We start from the raw sequence: 15,539 nt of genomic DNA on the forward strand, positions 1-15,539 counted from the left end.
AAAAAATTTTTTAATTTAAAAAATAAAAAAGAAGTAAGAAAGAATCAGTTACCTGGAATCTTCCAATATGTCCTTGTAGCTCCATTAGAGATCCTTCATTAACATCAACATCAAGTTCACTTAGTATACCTATAAAATTTGGAATGCTTTTAAATGTAGTGTTATAATCAAAAAATTAAAAACATTAAAAAACCAGGAATGGTAGTTTTACTATTTTATATTTATATATGTATAAATATATATATATTTATATATGTATAAATGTATATATTTATATATATATATGCATAAATAGACACAGACTCTGCCATGAAGGAGGTTTGAGAAATACGACTTTACAAAGATTGTGTACCACCACACGATATGTAAGTGTACCACACCACATATTCAGTCATATGCAAGCTAAATCTAGACTGAATCAGTAATTCAAAAAGGCACTTCAAAGTTTTTGAGAAAAATCGACTTTTTATTTATAAACATAGAAGTTAAAATTTTCTAAACTCAGCAGTAAATTACTTTCTCATGTAACAGTTCAGAATATAAAACACTAAAAATGAAATGCATTTTTTTCTTTTATCTCGTCTATGTATTGTACCATTTGATTTTTTTTCTTTTCCCTTAGGCAAAGTACAGTTTACATATACACAAAAAAGTTGCCATTCAATTTCTCAGTTTGGACCCATTATGAAATTCCTAAAGCTGATCAACCTTTTATAGTACCATGGACTCCCTTTATTTCTATTGAGCCCTCCAAGCAAACCCATGGGTCATTCTCTCCACTGGTTTATTTCTTTGTTCTATGACTGTAGCCATGAGGAGAACCCAGCTGATCCTGTCCCAGCCACCCTAACTATCCATGTGTTTTCACAATCCCTTTAATCCATTTCTTACTTCCAAGCATACACTCCATAGCACATAACCTGGAACCTTATCCTTTGCTCCTTATAATGACAAGCCTTCCTCCTTTTAGATTTCTCAGCCCATCAACCTCTACACAAACCTACAGAAAATACTCATATCACTTGGCACATGCTGGCTTGTTACCTCACCTGCGCCTCACTGCTCCACTAGCTCCTTTCCCTTTCCCACCTCCACCTCCACGGGGAGTAGGCTCCCAGAATCACTTTATTTAATTACTTTCTAAAATTTACCCTACCGCAGAGGATTTTTCTGCACTATCTACAAATGTGTTCAGGTCTCCCTTGTACTCCAAAACAAAACAAAACCAAGTAAAACCCTGGTTAATATCAAATTCTTGAAATATTTTTTTCTCCATTTGTTGCTCGTGATTCTTATGCCCTCCTTTTTCCATCTTAACCCCTTGAAAGCTGGAGTTTGCACTTAACACTACCATGGAACTTTGGCTTTTTCCTGTTTGTCCTTAATCTTTCTGATCTCTGCAACCTGTGTTGCTGTTCCCCAGTTCTTTCATTCCTCCTGCACACCAACTGCTGCCTCTATTTTAAAAAACTAGCAATTCTCAGATTCTTTTTTCTTTTGGCAGCACCGAGTGGCACGCGGAGCTTCCCCAATCAAGGATCGAACCCGTGTCCCCTGCAGTGAAAGCACAGTCTTAACCACTGGACCACCAGGGAAGTCCAATTCTCAGATTCTTAAGACCTTTCTGCTACATGCCACCTGAGTGCTGTGGACCATATATATCATCCTCAACTCCAAAACACTTTACAGAATATCTGTGGGTCACAGATAAAAAATTAACCTGATGATAAGTAGTTGAGGAGGTACAACATATCTGGTACTGGGCTAAGCATTTAAGACAAAACCATATAGTAAAATTACAGGATAATACAAAACCATATGTAATCAAGGGCTGAACTGGGCAGAGTAGGGTTAAGAGGAGTATAAATTATTTTTTAAAGTTATTTTAAAAAATTAGGAGGGTATTTGGCATTATCTTTTAAAATTATTTTAAAGTGTGTGTGTGTGTATATATATATACACACACATATGTAATGGTATATATGTATGTACATATATATATAGAGAGATATATATATAGATATATATAAAAGTATATTTATATCTGACAAAGCACTGCCAGGAACTTACCAAGCCTACCAGCTCAAATATATAGAAATGTATATGTATACATACACACACACACACACACACACACACACACACACAAAGTTATTAAATGCCATACTGTTTGACATTTTTAAAAAGATCGGAAACAGTCAACGTGTCATAGGGGTCTGGGTAACCACCTCACAATTGGAAAACTATTCCACCAATTAAAAGAGTCAGGTAGGAACTATACATGCCGATGAGAAAAAATCCCCAAGACACAGTGTGGGGAAAAATTTACAGAGCAGTGTGTATGGTATTTCATTTGTGTAGGGAGGAAAAAATTTTTACACCACGAGCAGAGAAACTGCTAGAAAAACAAAGTATAAATTGATAATTGGTTCCTTTTAGGGAGCAGGAATTGCTGGTCAGGGTGCTTTATTCTTTTATTTTGTTTGAATATACCATGAGCATGTTAAAATAAACTGTGCCTTTCTGAAGATAATTTTAATACAGTGACAGGGTTAAATGCTGCTATTAGTAAAATACAGAATATTTCAAGTATTTTTAAAAAGTAACGAAAGGGGACTTCCCTGGTGGCGCAGTGGTTGAGAGTCCGCCTGCCGATACAGGGGACACGGGTTTGTGCCCCGGTCCGGGAAGATCCCACATGCCGCGGAGCGGCTGGGCCCGTGAGCCATGGCCGCTGAGCCTGCGCGTCCGGAGCCTGTGCTCCGCAACGGGAGAGGCCACAGCAGTGAGAGGCCCGTGTACCGCAAAAAAAAAAAAAAAAAAAAAAAGAAACAAAAGGAAAATTCATCGATAAAATCACCTTGCCAGAGGATCTGATAAAAGGTAAATTCTCTCTGTACTAACTCAGGACTTCTGGATTAAGATGGCAGAATGAAGTAGTATCATAGAATGTCCCTTCTATAATCAACCTACAAATAAATGAAATTCACCAAAAAGGGAAAGGGGCCAACTTACACCATAAATACTAAAGCATGGTGGTGCTTAAGGGAAAAAAAAAGGGGAGATGAAGAAAATTCCAGGGGAGTAAGTAGCATAATTCAACTCATGACCCTCATCCCACCCCTCAGAAGCAATACAGATAAAAGAAGATAAGCCAACAAACTCTTGCAAATTCTCATGGAGACCCCACAATTTGCGAAGAAGCACATTCAGGTGATTAAGTAAATTAAGTAATTAGGAGAAACCAAGGTAAAAACCATTTGGAGAAGAACCACTACATAGCACTATGGGACCTTAGTAAAGGCAAGGGTGGCCTGTCTTGGTATCATCTCAGGACACTGGAATGAAGTGGGGAAATGAACATAATAAGCACACAGGACTAAGACACTCCAAGGCTGGGTGGAGTTGACCCTGGGATCTCCACAGAATGAGCACAGTCTCTAAGTACCTTAATATGCACTGCACTCTGCCCTTCCAAACTCTCTCCTTCTCCCAACACAAAGGGCTCAGGCACTGAGGCATGCCCAGAGAGGAAAAAATATTGCGGGTGTTGGGGCAGAAACAGAAGTTGGCCTCAGACTTCTCCACAGCAATATAAAGATGGAGGTAGTATAGGCTAGTAGTTAAGCACACAGACTCAGAAGCCACACTGCATGAAAAACCCTACAGTATTATTTGTGTGACTTTGGACAAGTTGACCTCTCTGTGCCTCAGTTTCCTCATTTGTAAAAAAAATATGACATTATTATTAATAGTAGGCCATGCTTTCATTCAAGAATAAAGGCAACCTTTAGATGTTTGTAAACATTAGAGAGTTCAGGGAAGATTATATACTTTTTCTTAGGGGAGGAGACCTCAATACAAATTAAAAACACCAAGAGATAAATCAAAAGAAAGAACTCAGAAATGGTGAAGCTATAGGAGGAAAAAAAAGAATTGGTGTTTTTCTGTGAATCCATGTAAATATACAAGTATAACTAAATAGCTGAAGTTATTATGGTTACAAGCCTGAATATAAATGATATTTACTTGACAAAGTAAAAATAATACAAGCAAACAACATGAGGGTGGAAGAAGAAGTGTAAAATAACTCATTACTTCATCTTTCACATCAGGAGTTAGTTGATTCTGTCTAAATTTTTTTTTTTTTTTTTTGCCACACGTGGGCCTCTCACTGTTGTGGCCTCTCCCGTTGCGAAGAACAGACTCCGGACGCGCAGGTTCAGCGGCCGTGGCTCACGGGCCCAGCCGCTCCGCGGGATGTGGGATCCTCCCGGACCGGGGCACGAACCCGTGTCCCCTGCATTGGCAGGCGGACTCTCAACCACTGCGCCACCAGGGAAGCCCCCTGTCTAAAATTTATACGTAGTAAAAAAAAAATTTTTTAATGACCAAAATATCTTAGTAGTTTATCATAATCTTTTTTTCTTCTTAATCATAATGATCTTTTAAGAACTAATATCTCTTGTACACTTGTAGTAAAGAAACATTTGTCTGGAATTCATCAATGTCTTCAGTTTCTCTTCAATTAGTTTTTCATCTGTAAAGTTCACGTAAAATTAAATAGCTGTTTTCTAAAACTGAATGTAAAAGGTATCCCATTCTCGTAAAGTACCTCTGTATGTCTGTTTCTCTCCACCGCCCCTCCCCCGCACCAATATATACATCTACATAGAGCAATGTTTGAAAAGCTACTTATCTATGTTAACATTTGATAATTTCTAGATAGTGGGATTTGAGTGTTAATTATTTTCTTGAACTTTTTGAATTTTTTATACTGACCATATATCACTTTTATAAACATATTACTTCAAATAAAGGCAGTTAAGGGGACTTCCCTGGTGGTCCAGTGGTTAAAAATCCACCTTCCGATGCAAGGGACGCAGCTTCAGTCGCTGGTCGGGGAACTAAGATCCCACATGCCGCGGGGCAACTAAGCCCACATGCCGCAGCAGAGGATCCCACATACCGCAACAAAGATCCCGCGTGCCTCGACTAAGACCCGACGAAGCCAAAAATGAAATAAATAACAATAATTTTTTTAAAAAAAGGCAGTTAACTCTGTTAGTTCCAATCTCAAATAAGTCATATATAGCTGCAAAGTAATAATAACCTCATTCTATTAAGTGTATGTCAGTCTGTAAAGCACTGGTAAAAATCCATTCAACATAATCAACTCACCAGGAAGTGCTGCTTTACTTATAATTCCTGTCAGCAGAGCCAATTCCTGCAAAGACCCAGCACTAACATCCTGACAGCGCAGGATTGCTTGTATGGTGTCAGAATGAGAAATGAGAAACTGCAACACCTAAGACGAAGAAAAGGAGGGGAAATGGAAAAACAGAGGTGGAAGAGTAGAAAATTGTATTATAAATTTATATCCATCTGTTTAATAACATTGAAGCAAGTAATTTAATGTAATGAAGAATATTAGATAAGCAGTTGTCTTTTGCATTTACGTAGTTTATTTCTTCAAGAAGCAAACATCTAACTAAATTTCGTAAGAAAGCTAAAGATAAGGATTATTTCAAAGTTTAGAGATTAATACATTTAGAAGCTACTATAGAAGAGTATAATATAACTTGGAACTACTGTATGAAAACTATTATTTGACCCCTATTTTTTTAAATTTTTGTCTAAATGGAACTAGAACATGAATTTAAAATGAGTGTGTTCAGAAATGACTTACTGGGACTTCCCTGGTGACTCAGTAGTTAAGAATCCACCTGCCAATGCAGGGGACATGAGTTCGAGCCCTGGTCCGGGAAGATCCCACATGCCGCAGAGTGACTAAGCCTGTGCGCCACAACTACTAAGCCTGCGCTCTAGGGCCCACGAGCCACAAATACTGAGCCCACGTGCCACAACTGCTGAAGCCCATGCGCCTAGAGCCCGTGCTCTGCAACGAGAAGCCACTGCAATGAGAAGCCCACACACTGCAACAACGAAGAGTAGCCCCCGCTCACCGCAACTACAGAAAGCCTGCGCGCAGCAACGAAGACCCAATGCAGCCAAAAATAAATAAATTTATTTTTAAAAAATGACTTACTGAATTCAAGTTTGCTCTGTGAAAGTCTGACTAGTGTGACATGGGGACAATCACATAAAAGCTTTTGTCTAACTCTCCTTTTTTATATGATGAAAATAAATGAGATACAAATCTTGACCTCTAAACTCTGCCCTTTCACCTTAGCATTTTACAGTGTACCACCATAGAAGACTCTACTCATTTTCACATTCCAACATCTTCTTAACTGGATTATAGATTCCCTGAAGGCAGGGACTACACCACAACTGGCTGAACATTTGAATCTCTCAGGAACTGTGCCACTTTTATTTTTTAATACAAATTCCTGGCCATCATTGTTGGACATGTTGGACATTGTTGGACATGTTGGACATTGTTGGACATTGTTGTCCATCATTGTTGGACATGAAACTCAGTAATCTGTATTTTTTAAAGAACCTACTCAAGTAATTCCACTATGCTCAGTATAAGACTGGCCTTGTATCACAATGTCCCACTTCTTCTAAAAAACCTTAATCTCGAGAAAGTAGAAGACAAAGTTTTTGAGTGTTAAAGAACTGACTCAAAGGCCGCATATGAAAGGGGTAGAATGTCACTTAGACTAACGCAATATAAAATCAGGTAGCACACTAGAAACAGCAGCATTCTATCTTGGGAAGGTATGCCTGAAGACTGATGGCAGGGAAAGCAGATAAAATCACCATAAATTATTAGGATGTGTCCTAATTCCTGAGGGTATCATAATTATAGAGCAACACAATAAAAAACTGCAGATTCTTAGTGATAAGCCTAATTAATCAGTAAAAGGTTAAATTGTATATTGCATTATTAGTCTAAGAAACAAACATATTTTTGAAGATTTCACTGAAAAGCAGTGAAAATAAAACTAATTTATGGTGTTTGAAGGAAAAATATTTTATTAGAAACTCACTTATTTAAATTACTCATTCTTTAAACATCACAACTAAATGTGGCATCATCATCTATCTTTTGTATTTTCTGCAAAGTCTAATAAAGGAACAGCATTCTCTAATAAATACCTGGTTAAATTACATTTTAGAAGACAGCTTATTTCTATCACAATAAGTGCTTCCTTTTGCACAACAACAAATTTAGATCTCTTGCCTTCTATCTCACTATTCTATTAATTAGCTGTGGTGTTTCATTCAAACAAGAGTACAAAAACAGACCGATAAAGTTCAGAGCAAAGTGCAAGGGGTCTATTTTCAATACCCAGCTCTGCCACAAACGGAACGGTTAAGGTAAATTCACGTTAAGCGTTCTATGCCTAGGGCTTCTGCATTTGTAAAATAAAGATTTTGCACTTGATGATTTCTACACTAAGGATTCCTCTTACCTGCCCTGCTGCCTGCAAGTGCTGGGCCATACTAGACGTGAGGATGACCTGGCACAAGCGAAGAGCTGGAAGCAGAATCTGGCGGTATCGGTCCACTGGAGTAGGGATGAACACTGGGGCATCTCTCAGGCCAAACATGCTTGATTTGCATCCAGTGAACAAGGAGAGAGCAACAGTCCAACAGTTAAAACAGTCCCCGACCATCTCCACGGCAAACAATCACAGGTGGCTAATTAAGATGTGATGCTACTAATGAGGACTCTGTATCCCAGAGGTACAGTTAGTGAAAAAATCTGAATTTTTAAAAATCTTCGTAAAGAATAATTGCATAAACTTGAAAAGACAGTGCTAAAATTCCCCAAACATACTTATTCTACTCTAAATATTCCCTTGGGCCACAGAGACTATATGTGAGAAACAGACAGAAACAAAAGTTACTCTCCCCAAATTTCCCTCTTGTACACCCAAAGCCAAAAATGAATCTACATTGTCCATTACATAAAATAAAACAAGATTTTAAAAATTAAAATGAGATTGTAAAATCACTTAACCTTTAAGATGAGGTCTCAGAACACTATTAATAAACTATTATTTATTGTAAATATTTCTATTTAAATTTTTGAACAAAAAAAATGGTTGCCTGTTGAAGAGAAGAGAATGAAAGCAGAATATGGAAATAAAAAGAAATAACAGAAAGGCTTTCCAAAGGCAGGCAATAATAATGTGTCATGAACTGAGGAATACAATTTACTCAATCCTCTTCACCTAAGGTGAAAGTAATAACTCTCGTGTTTAAAACCTTAGAAAGTTATACTAAAAAAATTTTCTTTTCTAGAAGTAAAGTATTTCTATAGTTAAGCCTGAAAAACTCAAACATACAATTTGGCAATGGATCTTTTGAGGAAAATTACTCAAACTGACCTAAATTGTTATTTAACAGTAGGAGGGTATGCTATAGGCCCTAACAATGCTGCAGCCATGTAGACAAAAAAGAAAAAATTTATATTCAAAGTCAAATGAGAAATCTGCTAGAAAGTTTGAAACTTAAAATAATTTCACTTGAAGCTTTCAAATTAGCAAGCAGTTGGTAAAATGTTAAAATGAGAAAAATATAAAATACTATTCAAGTCATCAAGAAAAGAAAATCCACAACAAATTATAATTTTATTACAATACTTTAAAAGACCAGTATAACTGAAAACATGTACTTCTACTAAACAGAACAATAAAGTTGGGAAGAAAAACGTCTAACAAAATGCTCTCCCATTTCCCTCTTACGTTACTGCTCTAAAATGGAAAGCACTAGGTCCCTACCCACTTTTACCCTTATTAGCAACTTTCATTTATTAGTTAATGGCAGGGGTATATGACCAAACAAAACCATCAAGATGAGAGTACTGCGCCAACAGAATTATAAACGGCAAAATTATGTTTGAAATTTTTTTTTTTCCCTTAATAATCCTTTACTGGTAACTTTAAAAAAAGCAGCACGGGGTGGGGATGGTGGTGTGATGAATTGGGCAATTGGGATTGACATGTATACACTGATGTGTATAAAACAGATGACTAATAAGAACCTGCTATATAAAAAAAATGAATAAAATTAAATTTTAAAAAAAAATAAAAAAAATAAATAAATTGATATGGATGCTTACCCCTGTGGGTCCATTTCTGGGCGCATGTCATAGACTTGGCATTGTGCCAGCCTCACAATCACCCCAGACCTCAGCAGCTCTAAAGCGCCCTGTTGTATCTTGGCCACTCTTGTGAGAAATGCCTAAGAAGTTATGAAACAAAAATCATCAGTACAGAGATCAGAGCCAAGCGTCTCACATTAAAATGAGACTTTCTCATAGCACATTTCTGATCTGTAATCACCGGTGAAGAGAAATTCTGAGCTAGCTAGGAAGGGGCATATTATACCACCTTAACCATAGGATTTTTATGAGGAGTAAATGGCACAACGTATCTGAAGTGCTACATACGCCTTGCAAGGATTAAGCATTCAACTAAATCATCATGTGGGCTTATGGAGGGCAGGGAAGATTGTTTTGCTCACATCTCTACTACCTAGTGCCATACCTGGCATGTAACAGATATTTAATAAATACTTGTTGAATAAATGAATGAAGGAAGGAAAACAGAATTAATGAAGAATCTAAGACTTTAGTGCTTCTCTTATTGTGACATTTGTGGTATTTTTAAGCAGGAGGAAACAGAAATTAAAACAGATTTGGAGGAAAGGAAATGAATTATATACACTGTACCGAAAAATCCTGTGTTTAAAGTAGAAGCAGCACATCTACACTGGAATTTAAACAGGCAACTAACAGTCTGATTTTCGTTGCGGAAGGACATTTTTGCTCACTCTTCTCCTCACAGACCACTGGGTGTCATGTGGCTTTGCCACCACCAGCAATCGAAGTGAGTAAGCAGCAGTCTCAGTACCCAACTAACCCTCTCAGGATCATTTCAACTCAAATTTGGCATGCTCAGAAGATACAGTTCTAGCACATGTGCCCAAATTTAAAACTCCTTAGAAATGATTACAGTTTGTATGATAGAAACATGCAAAATGCAGGCCACGTTAATTTTCTTTAATATATCCTTAACCTCAAGAGGAAGTGACCTGTTGATCTAACTTCAAGTGAATATAAAGCCTTACCATTTTGGATTCGTATGTATAAAGGGCTTTTAAAAGGGGAGGCTGTGGAGTGAGTAAGCTCTGCAAAGTACGGTCATCTTCTACCAAGCTGTCCACAAGCACCTTCAAATAGCCACTGTTAGAAAGATACAGAAGCCACTGCTGCTGCTTATCTACGGAGACAATCCGATCAAGTAGAGCCAGTGCCAGCATCTGACGGAAGAACACATCAAAATCCAAAATGTGGAGATGGCTACCAAAATCAACAACAGTAACTCCCTTTATCTGGAAATGTTTAAAAGTTTTCTTACAAGGAGAATGGTTGCCTGCAATACAATTCTCTCTTTTTTTTTTTGAGAAAAATGTATGTATGTATCCAGAATCTTGATTTATTAATAAAAGAAAAAATTTCAGGGTAAAGTTACATTTCTGAAACAAAACCTAACACATTAAAATAATGGCATTAAATATATTTTAGCAAAATCTAAACATTACTTGCTGGAGGAAAGGGATTTTTAAAAATAGCTTTTTCCCCCCCTAATTGTAAAGTTTCACATGCTCCTTGTAGAAAACAGAAAACTTATACAGAAAATACATTATCTGAGAAACACAGATTACTTTGTTCTATGTCTTCCCAAATATTTTTTTAACATAATTGAGAGCGTACTACATGATTCAAATGCTATGTAATTTTCCACCAGCAGGGAATTATCTTCTCACTGTATTATCACCAGTATGACATAATATTTTAAAGACATATAAATGCAAATACTCATTGAAAAAGCAGAGAAAGATACACTCAGTATAAAAGCTACGTATCCAGTATTCTCTTATGCCAAGATCTTGATTAACCAGCATCTCTGCTGGTTAATTTCTACCAGTGTAAGGCAAATCTCAAAATTAGCAAAAAGATAATTCTGAGGGTACAGTCTGAACAAATAAAGGATTCTGAACGTAAGTAAACAAAACATATGAATGAACAAAACAGAAATTCAAAATTATAGTAAATAAGAAAATTCACTAAAATATATTACAGAAAATAATTCCCAATATATAACATACATTTGAAAAGCTGATCCAGTTTATGCCTTAATAAGTCAAAATATCTATCCAATTATAATACTAAGCAGGAGTTACTGTACCCTTCCAATCTCATGACCATCACAAGCATCTCGACAGACCACTTCCATGAGGGCAGCACCATAGCTCTCAATGATGGCTATGTTTTCTCGCTGTAATTTACTAAACACATCTTCAGGGGCGGTCAGCCTTTCCCACATGGTTTTCTTGGCTAAAGGGTTACAATAGAAGACATATAAAACACTCCAGCAAAAAGCAGTTTGGTAACTGAGTAATTACACCTCATACATGACGACAACAGAAAAATCCTTCCATTATTGCCTGCACACAAAGACCCATCAACCAATGAGTCTAGGCAGGTAAACTTTAAGAACACAATGCACTATGCCATGCATGTACACTGAGAACAATGGTATTAGGAAAAGGATAAACTATCCTTAAAGAAATCAAAATGAACTATGAAACCCCAGGAGAAACATTCCTGTATTTATTCCACTAATCAATCTGGTTTTATCTTTTACTGAGATCTATGAGAATTTGGCTACAAAGGAGCAGGTACAAAGTAGACAAAGATCTGCTTCCAAAAAACAGATATTTTATTCTTTTATATTTTTTAATTGAAATATTTATTAAAAAGAAAAGGTATACTCATTATGAAGATAATTTAAATTAATTAAATTTAATTTAATTCAAGGAACACTGATAAAGATAGGATCATATGCTTTACATAGATTCCTGTAAACCTTTTAGAAAAGTTTCATAAATACACTACATAAAGCAATAATCTGTATTTGAAACTAATCTTATGACTTTTCCCCAACTAGCACATGGTAGCAGGTTTTTTTTTAACATCTTTATTGGAGTATAATTGCTTTACACTGGTGCGTTAGTTGCTGCCGTATAACAAAGTGAATCAGCTATACGTATACATATATCCCCATATCCCCTCCCTCCTGCGTCTCCCTCCCACCCTCCCTATCCCACCCCTCTAGGTGGTCACAAAGCATCAAGCTGATCTCCCTGTGCTATGCAGCTGCTTCCCACTAGCTAACTATTTTACATTTGGTAGTGTATATATGTCAACGGTAGCAGTTTTTAAACTGAGGAAAGATTCTCAAGACAGGGTGATCAGAATGGAGGGCAAAACAAAGCAGGTTTAACCATGAAAAATAAAAATAACACACAAGGGCTTCCCTGGTGGCACAGTGGTTGAGAGTCCGCCTGCCGATCCAGGGGACACGGGTTCGTGCCCCGCTCCGGGAAGTTCCCACATGCCGCGGAGTAGCTAGGCCTGTGAGCCATGGCCGCTGAGCCTGTGCGTCCAGAGCCTGTGCTCCACAACGGGAGAGGCCACAACAGTGAGAGGCCCGTGTACCACAAAAAAAAAGTACACACAAGGTGGCCTATATTCCACTATAAAGTTTGCAGCAGTCAAACCTTCAGAGTTTTTTTTTTTAATTTTGTTTGTTTGTTTGTTTATTTTTTCCCTAAAATATCTTTACCACTACTCTGATTTTATTTTAGTCATAGTTAATTTCCAATAGTGTCAAAGCAGGGTATGAGATTATTTTCTCAACCGTGTCACTTCCTTTGGTCACCTGGTCCCATCTACTTCTATTTCACCTCCCTCCACTCTCCACCTCCACCCCAACGCTGCCGCCACACTAGCCCTCAAATTCAGCACTTCCTTCAGTCTCAGGATCTTTGCACTAGCTGTTCTTTATATTCTTCCCCAGATCTTAGCATGACTGCCTCCTCTTCATCATTTCAGCCTCTATCAGATATCACTTCCTCAACTACATCCAGCTTCCCTCCTCCTCCCACCCCACACACAATATATCACAGTACTATTTTATCTTCTCCACAGTACTTATTTATCAGATTTACTCAAATTATGTTATTTTTTAGTTTCCATGCTTGTATCTCTGTCTCCTCACATCGAATGTAAGCTTATTAACAATGGGATTCTGTCTTGTCTACCACTGTTTCTCCAGAATTTAGCACAGTGTCTAGCACACAGTAGAAGCTCAAATATTAATTACTGATTGATTGACAGCTTAAAGGCAAGTTTAGAAACTTTGCTCCAGGGATGCCACCAGATGCTCTCAGGGTGGGGTACCATGGTGGGTGGGTTTTCAGGAACCCAGCCTGAGGAGCTATGGCATCTCCTCTTCTGTTTTACGCATAGGACTGCCACAAAATTATCTGAATAAGGGCTTTGGACAAAAGTCTGAAAGCCACCACTTTATAGGTTTAACATTTTTTAGCCATGAATTCCTTAGTTCAAACATTCTTATGTAAATGCAACCCCACCAGAAGAGTCCAGCAAAACTCTTAATTTCCTTTCTCTTCTTAACTCTTATAAAACTTGTAATTTATACTTGGGGTTGGCAAACTAAGGCTTGTGGGAAAAATGTGATCTCCCACTTGTTTTTGTAAATAAAATTTTAATGCAACATAACATACGTCTCTGGCTTCTTTTGCACAATAATGGCAGAGTTGAGTAGTTGCAACCGAGAACATATGGCTTGCAAAGTCTGAATTAGTTATTATCTGGCCCTGTACAGAAAAAGCTTGCTGGCATCTGGTCTATATCATCCAATTTAAGGCTTATTGTTTTATAAACACATATATTGCCATTTTTACTAGGATAAAAGATTTTATGAAAGCAAGAACCCAATTAATGTTTCCTGCTTCCTGGAACAACTAAAAATAATCAACCACCAAATTATTACTGATTTTTGTTTGTATTGTAAAAAGGGGAAATAATCTAAATGTCTAAAAATGGGTAGGCTAAATAAATTATGGTATATCCATAAGTGGCAAAATCTATACAGGTATTAAAAATGTTACTTAATGAGGCAGGAAAAGCTGATAAATTACTAAATATAGAGAATAGGGAAGATTTAAATCAATAAAAAAAGATGGCTGGCTATAACCAAAATGTCGTGATAATTATCTTAGAAGGTAAAATGTGTGACTTTTCCTTTTGTTTATTAGTGTGTTCTAAATTTCCTATAATCAATATTTATTTTTAAATAAAAAAATAAAAGCTACAAGATTTTTTTTTTTTTTTCAGTATGCGGGCCTCTCACTGCTGTGGCCTCTCCCGTTGCGGAGCACAGGCTCTGGACGCACAGGCTCAGCAGCCATGGCTCACAGGCCTAGCCACTCCGCGGCATGTGGGATCTTCCCGGACCGGGGCACGAACCCGTGTCCCCTGCATTGGCAGGTGGACTCTCAACCACTGCGCCACCAGCGAAGCCCTAAAAGATATTTTTTAAATATCTGATTATGAATTTTTAGCCAGGTTCTAAGGTTCTAGGACCTGACTCGGGTTGTAAAAAAAATAAAAGGAGTGGTGAGAAATGTACATCTAAATTCACATCAAGCATAAAGCCTGCACCCACTACACACATATATATAGCCTCAGCTGGTATTTTAATTTTTTTTTTATTTTTATTTTTTGGCCACACTACGCAGCATGCAGGATCTTAGCTCCCCGACCAGGGATGGAACCCACGCCCTCAGCAGTGAAAGTGCGGCGTCCTAACCACTGGACTGCCAGGGAATTCCTGTAGCTGATACTGTTTTGTTTTGTTTTTTTGCGGTATGCGGGCCTCTCACTGTTGTGGCCTCTCCCGTTGCGGAGCAAAGGCTCCGGACACGCAGGCTCCGGACGCACAGGCTCAGCAGCCATGGTTCACGGGCCCAGCCACTCCGCGGCATGTGGTATCTTCCCGGACCGGGACACAAACCCGTGTCCCCTGCATCGGCAGGCAAACTCTCAACCACTGTGCCACCTGGGAAGCCCCGGTACTGTATTTTTAAGTCACTTATTGGAGTCAGATTCACAAGAACGGAGTTAACAACAGGCAAGATGCTCTATGAAATCCTTTTAGTCCCACTACTTTATGACTAAAATCAGAGGTGTACTTGTACTATAATTCTAGATCATACTAACACCTAGACCATAAAAACTGAAAATCTCATGATGGGATCCTAAAAAATTTAATAATGGCAAGAGATTATCTTTTCTAATCTCTTTTAAAAAGATGATTGGATATTATGGTTTCATAAACAAAGAACAAAAGGAATATTCTTGATCAAAAGTCGCAATAGCCCAGAAGAATTATGAGCAGAGCAGAAAATTCTTCATTCTTATTATAATTCCTAATTCTTATTTATAAATAAAAGATACTACCGAGTACCATTAACTCGTCAAACTTAAAAAGAAAAGCCAGTTTAGAAGAAAATAGAACATATGAGAAAAACTTATAATAAAAGTACTTAAAATTACAATTAAAAAAATTTTTAAATTAAAAATTCTGACATCTTCCATACAGCTATATCAATCAACTATAAATTAAAGTTGAATGATAAGCTCCTAGAAAACAGAAAGTTAAAAATGAATCTGTTTTAAAAACAAT

At 37.4% G+C, this 15,539-nt stretch overlaps 1 protein-coding gene across 3 annotated transcripts in view; it reads right to left on the reverse strand.

Annotated features, from left to right (window-relative positions):
* NUP205 (nucleoporin 205) overlaps positions 1-15,539 on the reverse strand; it is an 81,766-nt gene that overhangs the window by 14,102 nt on the left and 52,125 nt on the right. For all 3 annotated transcript variants that reach the window (XR_004351462.1, XM_032643353.1, XM_032643352.1), the window contains exons 31-36: positions 11,172-11,320; positions 10,051-10,242; positions 9,041-9,162; positions 7,386-7,524; positions 5,182-5,308; positions 53-129 (exon numbers count right to left, since the gene is read on the reverse strand). Coding sequence is in view for 2 of the 3 variants with exons in the window: in XM_032643353.1 (XP_032499244.1) it covers positions 53-129; positions 5,182-5,308; positions 7,386-7,524; positions 9,041-9,162; positions 10,051-10,242; positions 11,172-11,320 (806 nt within the window). In the remaining variant the exon portion in view is untranslated. The remainder of the gene's footprint in view (positions 1-52; positions 130-5,181; positions 5,309-7,385; positions 7,525-9,040; positions 9,163-10,050; positions 10,243-11,171; positions 11,321-15,539) is intronic.

Source organism: Phocoena sinus, chromosome 9 (genome assembly GCF_008692025.1).
Source record: "Phocoena sinus isolate mPhoSin1 chromosome 9, mPhoSin1.pri, whole genome shotgun sequence".
NCBI classification, from domain to species: domain Eukaryota; kingdom Metazoa; phylum Chordata; class Mammalia; order Artiodactyla; family Phocoenidae; genus Phocoena; species Phocoena sinus.